General features: G+C 47.7%; 1 protein-coding gene across 4 annotated transcripts; it reads left to right on the top strand.

The window, feature by feature from the left end:
- Positions 1-3,836: 3,836 nt before the first annotated feature.
- Positions 3,837-21,219, top strand: ECSIT (ECSIT signaling integrator). 4 transcript variants are annotated; one of them, XM_059389086.1, is made up of 9 exons: positions 3,837-3,920; positions 4,130-4,269; positions 11,708-11,826; positions 15,474-15,900; positions 16,032-16,255; positions 19,712-19,769; positions 19,887-20,035; positions 20,231-20,336; positions 20,879-21,219. In XM_059389086.1, the coding sequence occupies exons 3-9, from the start codon at positions 11,731-11,733 to the stop codon at positions 21,127-21,129; spliced, it is 1,311 nt and encodes a 436-aa protein (XP_059245069.1). In that variant the 5' UTR covers positions 3,837-3,920; positions 4,130-4,269; positions 11,708-11,730; the 3' UTR covers positions 21,130-21,219. The 4 variants fall into 4 exon arrangements, with proteins under 4 accessions (XP_059245069.1, XP_059245068.1, XP_059245071.1 ...); XM_059389085.1 differs by having other exon boundaries at positions 3,844-3,928; XM_059389088.1 differs by having other exon boundaries at positions 3,844-3,928; positions 4,130-4,304.
- Positions 21,220-21,348: the final 129 nt, after the last annotated feature.

Genomic DNA, 21,348 nt, shown 5'->3' with positions numbered 1-21,348 from the left:
GATGCAGGACTCGATCCCAGGACCCTGAGATCATGACCTGAGCCGAAGGCAGCGGCTTAACCCACTGAGCCACCCAGGCGCCCCCAAATTTACCATTTTTAAGTGTCCAGTTCTGTGTTACTAAGTACCTTCACATTGCTGTGCAACCATCCCACCATCCATCACCAGAACTTTCTTCCATCTTCTAAAACTGAAGCTGTAGCCGGTAAATGCTAACTCCCCATGCTCTCCTCCCTCCAGCTCCTAGCAACCACCATTCTACTTTTTGTCGGTATCATTTGCCTTTTCTAGGGACCTCATATAAATGGAATAATACAGTATTTGTCCTTTTGTGGCTGGTTTATTTCATTTAGCACCATGTCCTCAAGGTTCGCCCATGTTGTATCGTGTGTCAGAATTTCTTTAACTTTTAAGGCTGAATAATATTCCATTGTATGTATATGCCACGTTTTGTTTATCCATTCGTGATCCAAGGACACTGGAGTTGCTTTTGCTATTGTGAATCATGCTGCCATGAATATGGGTGTGTAACTATCTGTTCAAGTCCCTGCTTTCAGTTCTTTTGAGTATATACCTAGAAATGGCATCGCTGAATCATATGGTAGTTCTATTTTTAATATTTTGAGGAACCACCATACTTTTTTCCTTAGTGGCTGAACCAGTTTATATTCCCACCAGCAATGTACAAGCATTCCACTTTCTTCAAATCCTCAGACACTTGTCTAGACTTTTAAAATACATTATACATACAGAAAGGTGTGTAAATTATAGCTCAATGAGTCATTTATCATGTTTAAAAACTTTTAAATTGAGCTATTACCTAAAAATGTACAAATCTTAATGGAGAGCTCAATGAATGTTTCCATACATATACACCCATGTAATCATCACATAGCTCAAGCTATAAAATATTTCTTTTTAAAATTCCTTTATTAATGTCAACATTCAGTTATAATCACGTGTAGCATTTTACATTTTTACTTCATGAAAATATGTCCTTCCTTGGAAAATTCTAAGTACTTGGAGAACTTAAGTTTCTCTTTTTTTAAAAGATTTTATTTATTTGTTTGGAGAGAGTGCAGGAGTGCATGCCAGCAGCGGGGAGGGGCAGAGGGAAAAGGAGAGAGAATCCTAAGCAGACTCTACACTGAGCACAGAGCCCAGCGTAAGGCTCAATCCCATGACCCTGAGATCACAACCTGAGCCATAACCAAGAGTTGGGTGCTCAACCAATTGAGCCACCCAGACCCCCAGTTGGAGAACATAAATCTCTTTACCTATTCTCAAATTAATATTACATTTCCTTCTAGATCTAGCACACACCTGAGTTTGTTTTTTAAAACATATAAATATTTGTTGAATTGATAAATGTATTGTTGGAGATGACAGATTGATGGAAGGCATAAATCTAAATAAATTATACACAGGACACACAGAATCTGGCTCTATACACAAGCAAGAAGGGATTAAAATTTTTTGTTAATTACAATAGGTCAATGTTCCAAGTTCCAGGTAGATTGACATTAACAAAATGATACACTTGATCTTAGCTAAAAGGCTGAGAAGCAATTAATGTCAATAAGATGATTTGAAGTTGCACTTAATTTTTTTCAAGTTGTAAGTAGTTGTGAGATGTTTCTATAGAACGAGGGTCTTTTGTCTGTCTCCCCCAGGAATTTGTCTGTGCTCACTGTTATTCCTCAATGCTTAGAACAGTGCCTGTTACAAAGGCAGCACTTAATGAATTCCTGTTGAGTGAGTATGAGTCTTCCCCATGGTGGGGTGGGAAGAGCCACAGGCTCCTGGGTACAACCCCCTACACTCTTTGGCCCAGGGCCCAAGTCTGCTGCAGGGTTGAGGAAGCTCTTCTGGATCTTTTCAATAACTTTCCACTCTCTGCTCTGGGTCATGAGAGTTCCTCTGCCTCAGGCCTTGGACCATGTGAAGTGGTACATCTACAACATGCTGAGGAGGTCCAGGACCAGCAGAGCCATGGTCAAAACCCCTCGGCTTTGAGAACAGCATCATAACGATGTCAGCTACATAGATTATGTAGCAAGACCACTAGTGAGTTTCAGGGGCAGCTCGATGTACTCAGGAACCAACTGCGGACAGGTCAGTTGGAGATTCGGAGCTTGAAGGCAGGGGAGGGGGATGCAGGAGAAGACCAGGAAGGTCCCAAACCCTAAGTACCCAAACCCAAGTACCCAAGATTAACGAAGGGCTTTGAGCAGACCCCACTGGCATAGAAGTCTGCAAGGTAATGCAGACTGCCCTGGGGCTGGGGAAAGAGGAGGAAAGGCAGTGGTAGGGTAATTAGTCAGGCATGTGGAAGGCGAGTTACATGGGGCTGTCACAAGTGACTGTTGGTAGGGTTTCAAGATCAGGAGGAGCATCAGGCCCATTCATCCATTAATTTATTCATTATTGTAACTAACATCTATTGAGTGTGTACCCCATTCCAGGCCCTGTCCATAGAGCTGGGGACACCACACATAACAAACCGCACCCCCTCTCCCCCTATCCTCATGGAGTTTATAGTAACTGGGCACACAGGCAATGTTCAATATATGTGGGTATGGAGCAGAGGAGGGATGTGTATGTCCAGGGGTCTTTACCAAAGCAGTAGAAGCCAGAGAGAGAAACCTCATGGTATCTGATCCCAGGTGTGGAGAATCTCTACCAGATCTGGAGGAAGCAGGGGTCAGAAGGGTGCAGGGAATTGTGTGAATGTGACCTTGGGGTCCCACCCAGCTGGATCCTCTATGACATTGGGCAGGTAACCAGAGGCAGCAGCTACAGTCCGTGGGGTGAGCAGGCGGCTCACTGAACCCGGGACAGCTCTGGACAGGGAAGCTAGGGGCCTGGCATGGAGGGGTGGAGGCCTTGGGTCAACCTCTGCCTGGGTTAGGGTAGAGAGACAACAGGCTGGCCAACGAACCTCCTCAGCTGGGCCAGCCTCAATCTGAGAACCTTCCTGAAGAGATCCCTTGTCATCTGCTCACCCTTATCACCTGGCCATCCTTAGCCGTGTCCATCCCACTTCCCCATGCTGCCAGCTCCCCACACCCACAGGAGTGCAGTGAAGCGTTGGGAGTGCAATGAAGAATGTTCCCCAAGCGGCCCTCCTGCCCCGCCCCCCGCCCACCCTAGCCGGGCCCAGGCCCCACTGACTCTGTAAGAGTAAAGTCGATGTTGATGGTCTCGGTTGATTGCTGAAAGCGGTGATGGCAAAGGAGAGGACAATGAATACACACCTGGGAGGGGGCAAGTTAGGCTCCACCCCTCTCTCTGCGAGGCCTTTCCGGCCCGAGGCACACCTGAAGTCCCAGTGGAGGCATTTGAGTCCAAAGCGCTCCTGGGCCGACAAGAGGCTGCCGGATACGAGCTGGCGGAGCGCCCAGAAGCTCATTTGGTGCAGAAGGGCGAGCCACGGGAGGGGAGCCGCCATAGGGATGGGCTGGAGTGGTCACTGCGCTGTGGTCAATTGTGAATCCCAAGCACAGCCTCTGCCCAACTGCACAGCCAGTGGGGAGGATGCCAGTTGCACTATCTCCAATGTCGCCATGACCCAAGGCAAGGGGATTATCCGGGATCACAGGCCTGCTGCACAAAGGGAAAAGAAGTCCAAATCCAGGACACTGCATCTCTCACACACATTCACCGGTCCAGCCTCCCATCCGGGGTCAGTCCAGTCATTCCTTTCCCAGCCTTAATCGGGGTGGGACTTGGGTCGGTATGAGGCGGGGCCAAGGTCTTTCTTCCTCTCTATTGGTGCTCCTCCATTTGGGGCGGGACCTCTCTAAATCGGCGTTCTCGATTTGCTGTCTCCCTGGTGGCTCGTGACCTGGAAGCAATCTGGGTAAAATGGCGGCGCCCAGAGTCCAGACCAAGTGGGTCCGGAGCCCGCGGCTTGCTGCGTGAGTATGTAGGTGGCCCGTGGGGAGGCGACCTCGAACTACTGGGTCCTGGGCGGTCGGTTCTGGGCCGGCAGGGCAGGAGGGCGGCCCAGAGCGACCCAGCTGCTGGGCCAGGGCACCATGACCTTTTGAGATGCGGGCGGGGACGTGCTGGGAAAGGCCGCTCTCCGTGTACTCCCCTCCCCCGTCCCTAATCTCCTATTTTGCAGATGAGACAATTGAAGCCCAGAGAGGTTAAGGCCCTGTCCGAAGTCACACCGCAAGTTGGGAGCTAGGCCGGAATTCGAACCCGCGTCAGTCCGTTTCTCCCAAGGAACCCAGAATCCTGACAGCCAGCCTCAGAGCTGCTGTAGGTACACCCCGCCACGGGGTTCGGACTTACAGGTCATAGACGTTTTGTAGAAATTTAGCTGTTCTCCGCCATTACACTGATACTTGTTAGGCACCTACCACATTCCAGGCACTGTCCAGCTGCTGGAAACACAGCAATGAGAAGACAAAATCTCCGGTCGGCTAGGGGAGCCAGACCTTAAGTCAGAAATAAAGGGAACAGGTGATTTCAGATGTTAATAATTGCTAATAATGCACTCGTCAGGGTGATGGGGGCTTTAGATTGAGAGTGGGGCTGTGGTCAGGGAAAGCCTCTCATTTAAATATGAACCTGAATGACCGAAAACAGCTATGGACTGATCTGGGGGAAGAAATTTCCAAAAAGAGGGAAAAGCAAGTGCAAAGGCTCTGAGACTAAACTTAGCTTGTTTAAGAAACAGTGTACCTAAGGGCCCCTGGATGGCTCAGTCCAAGTGTCTGCCCTTGGTCAGGTCATAATCCTGGGGTCCTGGGGGAGTATGCTTCTCCCTCTGCCCCTTCCCTTCCCCCTGCTTGTGCTCTCTCTCTCTCTCTCTCTCTCAAATAAATAAATGAAATTTTATTTTTTAAAGAGTTGAGTTTGGAGGGGTAGATCGTGTCTGAGTATTTTAAGTGTGATATAAAACTAGCAATTTTAGGTAGAGAATACTGAATTTCGTTTACATTCTAAAAATCTCCCTCTGGCCGTGTCAGGGAAAATTGACTGGTGGAAGGCTGGGTAGGTATTAAAGAGATCATGGGGGGCGCCTGGGTGGCTCAGTGGGTTAAAGCCTCTGCCTTTGGCTCAGGTCATGATCTCAGGGTCCTGGGATCGAGCCCCGAGTCAGGTTCTCTGCTCAGTAGGGAGCCTGCTTCTCCCTCTCTGCTTACCTTTCTGCCTGCTTGTGATCTCTGTCTGTCAAATAAATAAATAAAATCTTTTTAAAAAGAGAGAGAGAGAGATCATGGATTGGGTCGGTGGCTGGCAGATGGAGAGATAGGGATGTATTTGGAATGGATTTGGAAGTACTCATCAGGACTACTCATTGGATTGAATGGGTGAATGAGGGACATAGTGGCCTCAGAAATGACTCCTAGGTTTGTGGACCGAATGACTAGGAATAATGGTGTCATTGGCTAGAATGTGGAGGAACAAGTTTAAGCAGGGATATCATTGTGGAGCAAATTAAGTGTGAGATGGCTAGGTATATGTCAAAGTAGCAGTTAGGTATGGAGGTTGGATCTCAGGACTAGCAATAACTATTTGGAATCCAGGGTGCCTGGCTGGCTCAGTCAGTTAAGTGTCTGCCTTCAGCTCAGGTCATGGTCCCAGGGTTGTGGGATCCAGCTCCACATTGGGCTTTCCAGCTCAACAGGGAGTCTGCTTCTCCCTCTCCCTCCACCTCCCCTCCGGCTCATGCTCTCTCTTGCTCACTCTCACTCTCTCAAATAAATAAATAAAATCTTTTAAAAAAATAACCATTTGGAATCTGTCAGCACATAGATCATTTCTGAGACTTTAACACACATTTGAGAAACCTGGACTCTTCTTAAAATGTGGATGCTGATTCAGAAGGTCTGGGTTAGGGCTGAGATTCTGCTCTTCTAAGTGATAGTGTTAATATAGCTGGTATCTGGAACACACTTTGAGTAGCAAAGATTCAAGTATGGTCTTAATTTTGGCTTCATTTTGGAGTCAATGGAGTGTCTTGGTTTTCTGTTTTTATTTTTTAATTTTGTTTGTTTTTTTAAGATTATTTATTGCAGAGGGGAAAGGAGTAGCAGACTCCCTGCTCAGCAGGGAGCCCTACATGGGGCTTGATCCCAGGACCCTGAGATCATGACGTGAGCCAAAGGGGGATGATTAACTGACTGAGCCACACAGGTGCTGCTGGAGTGCTTTATTTATTTATTAAAAGATTTTATTTATTTATTTATTTGACACAGAGATCACAAGTAGGCAGAGAGGCAGGCAGGGGTGGGGGGAAGCAGGCTCCTCGCTGAGCAGAGAGCCGGATGTGGGACTCGATCCCAGGACCCTGGGATCATGACCTGAGCCGAAGGCAGAGGCTTTAACCCACTGAGCCACCCAGGCGCCCCTGGAGTGTTTTAAAATGCTGATGCTGGGGTCCTAGATTTAGATACTCGGATTTATTATATCCAGGATATGGCCTGGACATGGGGATTTTTTAAATCTCCCTAGATGAATCTAATATGAACAAAGTTTGAGAACCATTAGTTCTGCCTACAGTAGTATGGAGAATAGAGGAACAAGTTGAAAGACACCTCAGGGTAGCAGGCAGACATATCCAGAATGCGGGACACTTTGCAGCTTTATTACTTGAAGTGTGGTCCCCAGACCAGCAGTATTAGTATCATTTGGAAACTTGTTGGATGTACAGGGTCTTTAGCTCTACCCCAGACTTGCTGGACCAAAGTCTACATTCTTTTAAAAAGATTTTATTTGTTTATTTGACAGCAGGAGAGAAAATGAGAGAAAGCGCAAGCAGTGGGGAAAAAGCAGAGGGAGAGGGAGAAGCAGGCACCCCACTGAGCAAGGACCCTCCCATCTCAGGGTTTGATCCCAGGACCCCCAAAAGCAGGTGCTTGAGCAACGGAGCCACCCAGATGCCCCCAAAATCTGGATTTTAACAAGATCCTGGGTGATTTATCTGCCCATTCAAGTTTGCAGACATTGCAGACTTCAAAGAAGGAAGTGGGTCTTGCTGACTGGCTGAGAAGCAGCCTGGGTTCTAGGAAGAAAATCTAGAATGCCAAGAAGGTGGGAGGAAGGCCTTACCCATACTGCACGCTTCTGAGAAACTGAGCAAAATGAGGTCTGAGAAATAATCATTGGCTTTGATAAGTGTAAAACGCAAAAGGGGCCTTTACAAATGGTGCCAGTGGAGTGGCTGGGGCAGCAGCCAAGCCGGAGAGAGTGAGGCAGCCTCGTGTATACATATCTGCTGGGAGAAGCTTTGCTGTAAAGGGAACAGAGATGTGGAGCAGAAGCTGGAGAGAGTCTTTGGGACAAGATGGGGGATGCTAGGGAAAGTTTAAATGATAATAATAATCCAGACACTTCCCAGCTCATTTTATGAGGTCAGTATGACCCTGATACCAAATCACACAGCCACTCAAAACTACAGACCTTTATCTCTTATGAGTGTGGATGTAAAAATCCTCAACAAAATAACTAGCAAACCAAATGTCCGCAACATATAAAAAGGATTATATACCATGACCAAGTGGAATTTGAACCAGAAATGCTAGATTACTGTGAAATCTGAAAACCAGTTAATGTTATATACCATATAAAGAGAATAAAAGATAAAAGTTACATGATTGTTTCAGTACTTGGAACAAAAAGTACTTAACAAAATCCAATACTGTTTCTGGTGAGAACATTCAACATCTGGGTATAGAAGGGAATTTCTTTTTTTTTTTTTTTTTTAAGATTTTTATTTTTTTATTCCAGAGAGAGAGCATGAGGCAGAGGGACAAGCAGACCCCATGCTGAGCATGGAGCCTGATGTGGGTCTCAGTCCCACAACCCTGAGATTATAACTTGAGCTGAAATCAAGAGTCAGATGCTCAACCAACTGAGCCACCCAGGCGCCCCTGGAAGGGAATTTCTTTAACCTTATAAAGCCCATTTATGAAAAACCGACAGCTCACATCTTACTTAAGGATGAAAGACTGGATGCCTTTCCCCTAAGATCAAGAACAAGAAAAGGATATTAACTCTTGTCACTTCTATTCAACATTGCACTAGAGGTTCCAGCAAGGGCACTTGGAAAAGAAAAATAAATAAAAGACATCCAGTTTGGAAAGGAAGAGGTAAAACTCTATTTGCAGGTGATGTGATCTTATATGTAGAAAATCCTAAAGAATGTAATAAAAAGCTATTGGAACTAAGAAGTGAGTTCAGCAAGGTCGCAGGATATAAATCCAAATATATAAAAATAAATTGTGTTCCTATACCTGGCCCTGAACAATATGGAAATGAAATTAAGAAAATAATTCCATATGTAATAGCTTCCTAAAGAATGAAACATAAGTAGGGGTACCTGGCTGGCCCAGTTGGTACAGCAGATGACTCTTGATTTCAGGGTTGCAAATTCAAGTCCCATGTTGGGTGTAGCGATTACTTAAAAATAAATCCTTTAAAAAAAGAATGAAATGTGAATAAATCTGACAAAATAACTAAAAGACTCATATACTGAAAACTATAAAACATTGTTGAGAGAAATTAAAGATGATCTAAATAAATGGAGAGGTATCCCATGTTCATAGATCAGAAGACTAAATATTATTAAGATACCAATATGCCCTAAATTGATCTGTAGACTCAATACAAACCCTATCAGAATCCACAAAACTATAATAATCAAAACAGTGTGGTGCTGGGATGCATGGATGGCTCAGTCGGTTAAGCATCTGCCTTTAGCTAAGGTCATGATTCCAGGGGTCCTGGGATCGAGTCCTGCATTGGGCTCCTTGGTCAGAGGGGAGTCTGCTCCTCCCTTTGCCTGCTGCACTCTCTCCTTATTCTCTCTCTCTCTTCTCTGACAGATAATAAAATCTTTAAAAACAAAGTAAAACAAAAAACAGTGTGGAACTGGCATAAGACTCAACATATAGATCAGTGGAACTGGGAGCCTAGAATTAAATTCTTACATTTATGGTCAGTTGATTTTCAGCAAGCATGTCAAGACAAAAGAGTACTCTTATCATGGTGAGCACTGAGTAATATATAGAATTGTTGAATCACATTATTATACAGCTGAAACTAATATAACCATGTTAACTGTACTGAAATTAAAATTTTAAAACTTAATTATAAAAAAGAATGCCAAGGGCTCCTGGGTGGTTCAGTTGGTTGAGTGACTGCCTTTGGCTCAGGTCATGATTCTGGAGTCCCAGGATCAAGTCTTGCATCAAGCTCCCTACTCAGCAGGGGGTCTGCTTCTTCCTCTGACCTTCCCCACTCTTGCTTAATCTCTCTCATTCTCTCTCTCTGTCTCTCAAATAAATAAAGAAAATCTTAAAAAAGAACAAAAGAATGTCAGGACAGATGGGGCAAGAATGGTCTCTTCAACAAATAGTACTAGAACAACTAGACATCCATTTGAAATGAATCCCTTTCTTACACCATTCAAGGTGGATCATAGCACTGAATGTAAGAGCTAAAGCTATTAAACTCTTAAAAGGAAATAGGAATAAATATCTCTTTCTTTTCTTTTCTTTTCTTTTTTTTTAAGATTTATATTATTTGAGAGAGAGAGGGAGAGGAGTCCCAAACAGACTCCACACCGGACATAGAGCCCAATGCAGGGGCTCAGTCTCAACAACCCTGAGATCATGACCTGAGCTAAAACCAAGAGTCAGATGCCTAATGAACTGCACCATCCAGTCACCTCAACCTAAGAATAAGTCTTTATGACCTTGGCCTTGGCAGTGTTTTTTTAGGTAGAGCATCAACCTCCTAGATAGAAAAAACATAAATTGCATGTCATCAGAGTAAGACTCATGCCGCAAACAGTAACATTAAGAAAGTGAAAAGACGGCCCAAGGAATGGGAGAAAGTATTTGTAATTCACAAGGGTTAGTATCCTGAATATATAGAGAACACTTACAACTCAGTGATAAAAAGCTAAGGAGCCCAATTTTTTTTAATGCCCAAAGGATCTAAATATACATTTCGCCAAAAAAGATACACAGTGGCCAATAAAGACGTGAGAAGATACTCAGCATCAGTTTTTAGGGAAGTTTAAATCCGACCATGAGACAATCACATCCACTGTGTATCTAATTGCAAAGACCATAAGAATTGGCAAGGATATGGAGAAATTGGAACCTTTATACTCTGCTGTTAAGAATGTAAAGTGGTGTGGCCAACTGAGAGAACAGTTTGGCAGGGGGCGCCTGGCTGTGTCAGTCGGTAGAGTGTGCAACTCTTGATCTGGGGGTTGTGAGTTCAAGCCTCACTTTGGGCATGGAGGCTACTTTAAAAAAAACAAAACAAAACAAAAAACAGTTTGGCAGTTCCTCAAAATGTTTGAGACAGCATTACCATATATATGTCTCAATAATTTGACTTCTCTCTATATAAGAGGCATTTAAGCACCTGTTCAAAGGAAACTCCCACACAAGTGTTCATGGCAGCTTTGGTCATAATAGTCGGAAAGTGGAAACCCCAAATGTCTATCAATCGATGAATGGATAAATAAAACTTGGTCATATCCGTATAATGGGATTTTTTGGCCAATTAAAACAGATGAAGTCTGATCCATGCTACAAAGTGAATAAGCCTGAAACACTTGCTAAGTGAAAGGAGCTTGTCCCACAAGAGCATGTGTTGTATGGCCCTGTTTTTATGAACTACCCAGAGTAGGCAAATTATAGAGACAGTGGATTAGTGGTTGCCTGGGGGAAAATGACAGGGACTGCTAATGGGTGTAGGTTTTCTTCTTGGGGTGAGGAGAATGTTTTAAAATTAGATTACAGTGACGGTTGCACGACTCTGAATATATTAAAAAACCATTGGATTTTACCCTTGAAAAGGGTGAACTATAGGATATGTAAATAAAACTGTTTTTTTTAAAAAAAAAAAAAAGAGGGCTCCTGGGTGGCTCAGTTGGTTAAGCAACTGCCTTCAGCTCAGGTCATGATTCTGGAGTCCGGGGATTGGGTCCTGCATCAGGCTCCCAGCTTGGTGGGGAGTCTGTTTCTCCCTCTTCCCTCTCCCCTTTCATGCTCTCACTCTCTCTCAATAAATAAAATCTTAAAAAAGAAAAGAAAAAGATTCAGAGGCATCTGGGTGGCTCAGTTGGCTAAGCATCTCACTCTTGGTTTCGACTCAGGTCATGATCGCAGGATTCGTGAAATCAGTTCCTGCCTTGGGCTCCACACTGGGCTTGGAACCTGCTTAAGATTCTCTCCCTCTGCCCTGCCCCCCTCACATGCATGTGTGCACACTCTCTCGCACGTGTGCTCTCTCTCCCTCTCTCGTATTTTTTATTTAAGAGAAAGAGAGAGCCGAGCAGGGGAAGGGGCGGAGGGAGAAGTAGGCTCCCCACTGAGCAGTGAGCCCAGTGTGGGACCTGGCCCTGAGATCATGACCTGAGCCCAAGGCAGATGCTTAACTGACTGAGCCACTTAGGTGCCCCATAAATAAATCTTAAAACAAAAAAAAGATTCAGTGGGGAGGGGGACCATGGCAGGAGCAAATACCTCCAGATAGTGGAGGGATTAGCCCAACAAAGTAGGGACCCTTGGCTGTAACACCCATTTTAAGTCCATCTTGTGGATGCGGAGACCAGGGGGACTTGTGAGTTAGCTGTGCCTTCTGGAACGTGGTCTCTGCACAGGCGGGGTCTCATCTCCTCTAGCAGGTAGGGGTGCCAGGCTGATGCTGTCTTTTCTTTCTCATCCAGGTGGTTGTCTGACAAGCAGCAGCATGAGCTGGGCCCAAGCCCTCCTGCTGGCCCGGGGCATCTCTCGGGGCTGGAGAGGCATCTGCGGGGCCACCGTCATGGGAGCCCCCTTCCCCCAGGTAACCAGCACCCGAGCAAGTCATCTGCTCACAGCAGCTGACCTCTCTGCTCTGAAGGCCAACTGGATGCGCCTTATTCATTTTAAGAAGTGCTGCTGCCCATGTGGGTAGAGAGGTTGAATTTGGAAATGAGGATACAGGAGCTAAATAGATTTGAGTGGTGACTGCGAGTGACTCCTGCATCCATTTGTAAAAATACGGGCAGAACGTTGAACTTCCTTCCCTTCCCAGAGTGACCAGACGGCCCAAGCTGATCGATGGGCATAGACAGCCGTAACAGTGATGGTGGCAGTTTGATAATACTAATCAGGCAGACATCGTTTTATTATGCTTCACAGATAATGCAAGGGTTTCTTCATTTTTGGTTTTTACAAGTTGAAGGTTTGTGGCAGCCTTCCATCGAGCACGTCTCTTGGTGCCCTTTCCCAACCACATTCGCTCATTTCGTGCCTCTGTGTCACATTTTGGTAATTCTTGCAATATTTCAAACTTATTCATTATTCCCGTGCATGTTATGGTGATCCGTGAGCAGCAGTTATGACCTGCTGAAATCTCAGATAGGCTGGTTAGCGTTTTTTAGCAAGAAAGTAGTTTTTAATTGAGGTTTGTCCTTTTTTTAAGACTTAACGTTACTGCTCACTTTATAAACTACAGTGTAGTGTAAACCGAACTGTCCCATGCATTGGGAAGCCAAAACGGTCATTTGGCTCACTTGACTGTGACATTTGCTTCATTATGGGCTCTGGAATTGAACCCCCAGTGTCTCCGGGCTATGTCTGGGTCTCCCTTATTTAGCAATTCCTCTGTGCCAAGCCCTGTGCTATGTTTTTGTTTATACAATCTCTTGTCTCCCCTTCTTTGGGGCATTCTAGAGCCACCTTTCTGATTTTTGACCCATGCACATACCACCCGCAGAATGAGTTGCCTACAATTTCGCTTTAAAGATTTTATTTATTTATTTGACAGACAGAGCTCATAAGTAGGCAGAGAGGCAGGCAGAGAGAGAGAGAGAGAGAGAGAGGGAAGCAGGCTTCCTGCGGAGCAGGGAGCCCGATGCGGGGCCCGATCCCAGGACCCTGAGATCATGACCCGAGCCGAAGGCAGCAGCCCAAACCACTGAGCCACCCAGGCGCCCCCTACAATTTCGTTTTAAATGGACTTTTTTTTTAACATCACCTTATGGAAGTAGGACACTGGGATGGCTGTTGGGGCAGCATAGCAGAGGGACCAAGGACGGGGACTCTGATCTCAGCTCTGTCACTTAGCAGCTCTGGGACGCCAGACATCCCATTGTACCTCTCCAGGCCTCAGTTTCCTCCTCTGTGAAATGGGTACACTAAGAGCACTTTCTCAATGGGCAGATGGAAAGATTAAATGAGCTTCACACTCAGAAGGTGCTCAAGAAGAATGCCTGGAAGAATAATCATTAACTATTAGCTCTTTTTTTCCAAAAAAAAAAAAAAAAGAAAAGAAAAGAAATTTTTTGTTGTGGGCTCCATGCCCAATATGGGGCTTGAACTCACGACCCTGAGATCAAGAGTTGCATACTCTACCAACTGAGCTGGCCAGGTGCCCCTCGCTATGTAGTTTTAAAGATGCCATGTGTATAATCATTCTAATTTAAACATTTGGTTTCACTTAAAATAAGAAATTTGGTAGCATACTATCCATACAGGGGTTAGCAAACATTTTCCTAAAGAGAGAGTAAATATTTTTGGCTTTGCAAGCCACACAATCCCTATCACAACTACTTGCCTCTGCCAATGGAGCACAGATACAGCCCCAGATTCAATGTCACGAATGTGTCTGGCTGGATTCGAGTAAGACTTTATGGACAAAAGCAGGCAGCTGGCCATAGGTGCCCCTCAGATTTGCCCCCAGAAGCCTCCACTACCCACTCTGGGGAATAAGGTCTGCTTGGCCCAAGGGAAACACCATTGTAACCGGCAGGGAAACTGAGGCCTGAGCAGCAAAGTGGGATGTGGGTGTCACCTAGCAGAGGACAGTCAACCCAAGACTCCTCCTGACTCCAAAATCTACATTTTTCTTTTTCAAACTCAGTTGTTGAATTGTATCTTTTTTTAATACATATTTTTATTTATTTGAGAGAGAGACAGCGAGAGAGAGCATGAGCGAAGAGAAGGTCAGAGGGAGAAGCAAACTCCTCATAGAGTTGGGAGCCCGATGCGGAACTTGATCCTGTGACTCCAGGGTCATGACCTGAGCTGAAGGCAGTTGCTTAACCAACTGAGCCACCCAGGCGCCCTGAAATGTATCTTTTGAATAGACAACACAGTTAATTAAAGCAGGCAATCCCAGCAGTTCTGGGGCTACACCTCCAAGGGTCTGTCCCTCCTTTGCTTGGCCGCCACTTAGCTCCCCTGTCTAGAGGCTAGAGGTGTTACCCATTCAATGTATTTCCTCCCAGGCATACTCTACAGGAGCAAATAATGTATATGCATACCGTCATTCTCTTACCCACAATAGTTACATTTTGCGTAGTGGCCACCTGCACGGAATTAGTGAATATCAAACTGTTGCTTCCAGGGAAATACGGAGCCTCTGCTCACATTGTCATCAACCCATCAATACATACCTTGTTGTATGTGTGCGTCTCTGTGTGTGTTTCTGGTTTGTGTTTGTGTGTGTGTTTCTGTTTAAAGACATCTTGTTGGATATAAACTGTGGATTCATGGACATTGAACTCCCAGCCCCCAGCATTGTAAGTCACACCTGAAGGAAGCTTCTTGACCACATGCTATTTTCTCTGTAAACAACTGCGGAGCCTTCTTGCAGGGAGGACCACGAGGCAGCCCTTCAGCACTGTGCTTGGGGGCCATTTTCCATAGCAAAAGTCACCCACAGAAAGATGTGGAAAATGTGCACTTAAAAAATCTCTAAGAGGACACACATTGACAGCGTGCCAGCTGAAACCGGAGGGCCGAGTGTCCCTGTGCTCTATCTCAGCTGGAAATGACCAGGCTTGGGCGACTCCAGTTTTTCACCACACTGCATGTGTCTGTGAATGACCAGGAAAGTGTTAAGAGTATTGACTTGGGGATTACAAATCAATTTTAGCAAGTAGGCAAATTTGCAACCAGGGAGACCACAAATAATGAGGATCTATTATATATAATTTGGTGAGCTCCCCCCCACCCCCCGCAGCTCTCTGGGCACTTTGTTCCACACGCTGCTTGTTTTTGTTTCATATTATACCTGAGAGCTCCTTCTGGGTCACTCAGGACCCTCCTGGGTGGCTCTCAGAGACACAGGTGCCCCCTGTCCACGTTCATGGCCATGTGCTTAACCATTTCCTTGCAGACGCACATTGTGGCTATTCCCACCGCTACAGCAGACATACAAACGTCATCTGGCCCAGGTCTTGTCGATAGCTGTGGGAGTTACAAACCCGAGGCAGGATCCCTGCATCAGAGGCTGTGTTTGCCGTGTGGGTTTCCCTGTTGTTTTCTCACACTTTGTAAGGGTGTCTGATCTTGGTCTAGTCCCCACAGCACCACACTTCCTTGGGGACCCTTCGGGATGCCCACTGGCACCATTCCCAGGAAAGAGCCAGCCTGGCAACCTCTTGGGGTGGGGGGGGGGGGCCTGGGAGGTGCCAGATTCCGGCCACTGTTCTCTGTCCCCAGGTGCCTCTCCAGGCCCCACGAGGCCTGCACTGCAGCGCTGCCGCCACCGCAGCCGGTAGCTCCGACTCGTGGCTGGCCCCGCCCCCACCGGAGCCCCAGAAGGAACCCACGAAGGCCCTGGCCTTCCACGAGGAGCTGTTCCAGCGGGCACCGGAAGGGACGCGCGACAAGGCAGACTTCGTGCGCGCCGTGCAGAACTTCGGGCAGCATAATGTGCACAAGCGGGGTCACGTGGACTTCATCTACCTGGCCCTGCGCAAGATGCGGGAGTTCGGCGTCGAGCGGGACCTGGCTGTCTACAACCTGCTGCTCGACGTCTTTCCCAAGGAGGTCTTCCGGCCTCGCAGCATCTTCCAGAAGATGTTCATCCACTACCCCCGGCAGCAGGAGTGTGGGGTGGCCGTCCTGGAACAGATGGAGAACCACGGTGAGGCCAGCAGGCTCAGGTCGGGAGTTGGGGGTCTGCCTTGTCCCTGGTCCTCCGCCCCTCTCTGTTTCTCATGTCTGTCTCCCCTTCCCTGTCGGCCTGCCTGACTCCCTGTCTCCTCCCCGACGCAGGCGTGATGCCCAACAAGGAGACCGAGTTCCTATTGCTTCAGATATTTGGACGTAAAAGTTACCCCATGCTCAAGTTTGTGCGCATGAAGCTGTGGTTCTCCCGCTTCAAGAATATCAACCCCTTCCCTGTGCCCCGGGACCTGCCCCAGGACCCGGTGGACCTGGCCAAGTTGGGCCTGCGGCACATGGAGCCCAACCTCAACGCTACCGTCACCATTTATCAGGTATCCACCCCTGGCTGTGCCCTCAGCTGCAACCCCAGCCTGGCCCCCTCACTCACCCTGAGCGATGGTGCGGAGACAGGCTGAGCCCTGACGAGATTCCCATGGCCCTCACTCCTCCCTGCAGCTTGACCTCTGACCTCTGACCTCTGCACCTACTCCTCTCGCCACACTCTGTATGCTAGGCATCTATCTTCCTTTCTGGCCCTTGAGCCTGCCTTTTTTTTTTTTTTTAAAGATTTTATTTATTTATTTGAGGGAGTGGGGGAGGGGCAGAAGGAGAGGAAGAATCCCAAGCAGATTCCACACTGAGCTTGGAGCCTGATGCGGGGCTCCATCCCAGGACCCTGAGATCATGACCTGATCCAAAATCAAGAGTTGGATGCTCATCCGACTAAGCCACCCAGGTGCCCCAGTTCCCGAGCATTCTATGCCAATTTACTTCTCAGGCCTTTGCGCTCACTGCTTCCTCTGCCAGGACCACTCCTCCCTGGGACTTCATGTTCTTACGATCTCAGCTACGTCTTCCTATCCTTCCTCAGGATCCCCTTTCCGACCACCCTGGCTGAGGCACTGGGCACCTGCCTTGGTTTCTCATTCACAGTGACTCAAGTTTCCCCTGTGTCTCCCAAGGTTCAGTACAGGGTCTGGCCCAAAAGTGAGCTCCGCGGTTATTTGTTGAATGACTCAAGAAACTAGGACACACACATGCAGACACACACACACCGCACAGGGTCCTAGGGACCCCACTCGTGCCAGACCACATGGAGAAGCCTGTGGTCCTGGAGGCTGATCACAGTTTCTCTCAGAGCTGCTGGTTCTGAGATGGAGAAGCCCTGGGGGCTGCGGGGGCACAGAAGGGGCAAGGTGAGAGGAGAGCTTCCCAGAAGAGGTGAGGTGAGCTGCACTTGCACTTGGGCAGGACAGGAGAGGTGAGGAGAGCATTCTAGGCAGTGGAAGTAGCGCGGGCTGGGGTTCAGAGGGCAGCTGGGAGATGCAGAAAGGGCTGCTTCTGGCCAGTGCAGGCAGTTGGGCTGGGGGAGAAGGGGCACGGAGGCACCAGGCTAGAGTGTGATTTGAACCTGTTGGTGGGGAGGGAGCCCCCAGGAAATTTTAAGAACAGGAAGGATGGGGGGGGGGGGGGGTCATGTTTCTGGAAGGAGTTTCTGTTTCAAAAGCACCCTCTGGTGGCCCCATGGATAGTGTTGGATGGGGGCAGGCAGAGGACTGAGTGGTAGGGACAGGGGGTAATGGGGTGTCCAGGTGAGAAAGGACAGAGACTTGGCCTGGAGCACATTAACTCACTTCTTCATTTTGAAAAGTAAAGCTTTAGAAGCCAAACAGTCCTCAAGAACACACAATGAAGAGTTGTCTCCTAGCCTAGACCTTCAGTCCCCAGGCTCCTTCCCCAGGGGTGACCACCCCTGTGTCTCCTTCCAAAGAGCTCCTATGCACTGGCAAGCAGATATAGCCTTTGTATGTATGTTTCCCCTCATTGTGAAAAGTACATACAGAAAGATTGAGAACCTGGTGAAATGATCACCAGCACCACTTAGATTTAGAATGGGAACAATCCAAGGGTCCCATCAGGAGGGCATTATCTACATAAGAGTCTAACACTTCTGTTAGACTGGTTAAAAAAAAAAAGGCAAGTGAAAAGTTGAAGTATGTTCAGTGGTATAGTAAGTTCCCTTCAGTGTGAGAAGGGAGGGGAAGTCAAAAGGCATATCCCTATTTTCCTATTTTCACAAAAATAAATAATACAAAGATAAATCTGAAGTGCATAGAAATTATCATCTCTGGGCAGACAGAGGAGACGGGGTAGAGAGAACAGGAGAGGAAGAGAGACATCTGTGTACTACGGATTGACTTTTAAACTGTGCAAATGTTTACATGTATTTTTTTTTAAAAGGCAGGAGGGGAGCTCCACTAAAATTGAAAACAAACAGAAGCAAGTGGATCTGGCCAAATATCTAAATGATAGGATAATCAATGAGATAGAAAGTTCTCTCGAGTCAGCTGTCCAATAGCTCCTCCTTAGTGGTTTCCGTTCAAAGAACAAACATACCCGGAGAGAAATCCTAAGCTTCATCCCATAGCACTACGGTGAGCAGTAATATCAAAACTATTTCTGTAGTTTGATGGATAAGTAAATGTACTACTATTAATAGGAACCAAGATTTTTAGTGTAAGAAAAAGAGAAGAGAAAAATATACAATCAAATGTTGGGGGGGAACCTCCATAATGTGAAATTTAAAATGAAAAATCAGTTTTGGGGCGCCTCAGTGCCTCAGTTAAGCGTATACTTTTTTCTGCCTCCAAAGAACTTGTGCTTTATAATGTTACTCCAGTGGCACAGCATTTTATACATGTTCTGCACCTGGTCTTTTGCTGTTTTCACTTAAGAATATGGCCGGGAGCCTGTCTGTGTCTCCCATTGATTCATCTTGGTTCTTCTTCACATGGAAGGATGCATGATAGTTGTCCCCTCTAAGATGTTTCAATCAAAGAATATATGCATTTTTTAAAAAGATTTTATTTATTTATTTGTCAGAGAGAGAGATGGATAGAGAGCACAGGCAGGGGGAGCAGCAGGCAGAGGGAGAACCAGGCTCCCCGCTGAGCAAGGAGCCCCATGTGGGACTTGACCCCAGGACCCTGGGATCATGACTTGAGCCAAAGGCAAATGCTTAACCAACTGAGCCACCTAGGTGCCCCAAATGTGCTTCTTTTTTTTTTTTAATTTGGGGGGCACCTGGATGGCTGAGTTGGTTAAGCATCTGCCTTCGGCTCAGATCATGATCTCAGGGTCTTGGAATTGAGTCCCACATCAGGCTCCCTGCTCAGTGGAGAGCCTGCTTCTCCCTCTCCCTCTGCCTGGTGCTCCCCCAGCTCCTTCTCTCCCTCTCATTTCAAATAAATAAAATCTTTAGAAAAAAGATTTCATTTGTTTTGGTTTTTGAATCACCGCAGTTATGTAAAGTCAGAAATATATAAAAGGGATTCCCTTTCCTCCCTGTTCTCCACAGAAGCGAACACTGATTTGCTTCTTGTGTCTCCTTGGGAATATACTGTGCATGTGAAATTATTTCTCCTTTTAAAACTTCACAAGCCGGAGCATTTACTATGTGGCAGGCATTGTTCTTGGCATTTTAGAACTGCCTGAATTAAGTGCTTTATGCCTCCATTTTTTGGAGAAACTGAGGCACACCATTATATCGACTTGACCACAGTCACACAGCCTGTATGGCAGATCCCGGATTTTAACACAGGTAGGCAGGCTCTAAGATTCTAGGCTCGTGCCACATTGGATAGAAGTGAGGAAGGGATGGGCTTCGGTGATGGGTAGGAGGCCAAAAGAAGGCCTGAATTTGCTGGGATCCCCTTCCCCCATTTTTCTCCCCAGCTCTTCTAGAGAGGCTGGGGGCCACAAGCTTCTACCCCTACTCCTCCTTGCAGATGCCTTCTTCCACAGACACCACAGGTGCAGCAGATCCCGCCGAGCCCCACATTGTAGGTAAGGCTCTGGCATGGGGTGGCTGGATTCTCATCGGACTTGCTGGGTGGGCTCCCTGGGGCCTCTGGGCAGAGCCCATCAGCCAGGGCCCCCTGGCTCTGTGTGTCTCCACACCAGGAATCCAGACTCCTGATCAGCAGGCTGCCTTGGCCCACCACAACCCAGCGCGGCCGGTCTTCGTCGAGGGCCCCTTTTCCCTGTGGCTCCGAAACAAATGTGTCTATTATCACATCCTCAGAGCTGACTTGCTGCCCCCTGAGGAGAGGGTAAGGGCCCAAAGCATGAGTGGCGGGTATGGGTATATTTGAGGAAGGCAGCGTTGGCACCACTCAGGGGCTCCTGTGAAGTCTCAGAGGGGCAGGTGGAAGAGGAAGGGATGGCTCCTGGTTTGGGGAGGTAGGCTGCCACTGCCTGGAAGATCCTGGGCCTCTGACCCTACTATACCCACCTCCCTGGGGTAGGAAGTAGAAGAAATTCCAGAGGAGTGGAATCTCTACTACCCGATGCAGCTGCACCTGGACTACGGGAGGAGCGGCTGGGATGACTACGAGTTTGACATCGATAAAGGTAAAACTGGGGTGGGCAGGGTTCCCTGCACCGGATATGATGAGGCCTCTAGGGTACAAGGGTAGCACCCAGGCTAAGACCTGGCCCAGTTACCACATGCAGACCCAGTAGACGTCCAAGTACACACACACACACACACACACGTGTGCTCCCCAGGGGCTCCAGGCCTGTCAGCCCTTGGTCATGGAGCATCTCTGTGCTGGCTACTTGAGTGTGACCAGGACAGGCCAGGTCCCTCCCTTGAGCAGCTCTGGACAGTGTGGGGAACAGGAACATTAAGTTACATTCTGGAGGTCTCAAGGGAGGAGCACACCAGCCAGCATCGGGTAGGCTGTGGGGAGGACTTCTTGGTGGAATGTTGAAGAAAGGCATCACTCAGGTGAAGCATGGGATTAGCAGTCTAGGCAGAGGGGATATCTTGTGCAAAGGCTTGGATGCACAAGAAACATCCCACCTGTGGCCTGGAAGGGGTGCAGGCATGGGGGGGGGGTGTTCCTCCAATCCCCACTGCACAAACTCTAAGCACCTGTTTCCCCCAACAGTGGAGGAAGGCCCTGTCTTCGCCATATGCATGGCGGGTGCCCACGATCAAGCTACACTGGCCAAGTGGATCCAGGGCTTGCAGGAGACCAACCCAGCCCTGGCCCAGATCCCCGTGGTCTTCCGCCTGGCAGGGTCCACCGGGGAGCTCCTGGCGCCCTCCTCAGGGCTGGAGGAGCCGTCCCCGCCCCCACCAGAGGTACAGGAAGAAGAGGAAGACGATCAGCAGCGACAGCATCAGGGCCAGAGCTGAGCTTGAGCAGTCACCGAACAAGCTGTGGACTGGTGTGACAGCGTGAGATGCCTTTTGAGTGTACAGCAAATAAAAGTTTTCCGTCCTGGGGCTGTCCTCTGTTTTCTCTGGCAGCGTGGCGTCTCTGTCCTTGTAATGCTTGGTGGCCTGACTTTTCAAGGGATCTGCAGCATCCGGGACGGACAGATCGGACCCCAGGCTTTCCCTCTGCCTTCACCT

The sequence above is a fragment of the Mustela nigripes genome, chromosome 2 (genome assembly GCF_022355385.1).
Source record: "Mustela nigripes isolate SB6536 chromosome 2, MUSNIG.SB6536, whole genome shotgun sequence".
Classification (NCBI taxonomy): Eukaryota; Metazoa; Chordata; class Mammalia; order Carnivora; family Mustelidae; genus Mustela; species Mustela nigripes.
The sequence above is the reverse complement of the archived record's forward strand: the minus strand, read 5'-3'. Positions and strand labels throughout refer to the sequence as shown.

Excerpts from the sequence above, each read along its gene's own strand:
- ECSIT (XM_059389086.1), top strand. The coding sequence starts at position 11,731 with ATGAGCTGGGCCCAAGCCCTCCTGCTGGCCCGGGGCATCTCTCGGGGC. Across the intron at positions 20,036-20,230 it reads TGCTGCCCCCTGAGGAGAGG|GAAGTAGAAGAAATTCCAGA; the intron begins GTAAGGGCCCAA and ends TCCCTGGGGTAG. Across the intron at positions 20,337-20,878 it reads CGAGTTTGACATCGATAAAG|TGGAGGAAGGCCCTGTCTTC; the intron begins GTAAAACTGGGG and ends TTCCCCCAACAG.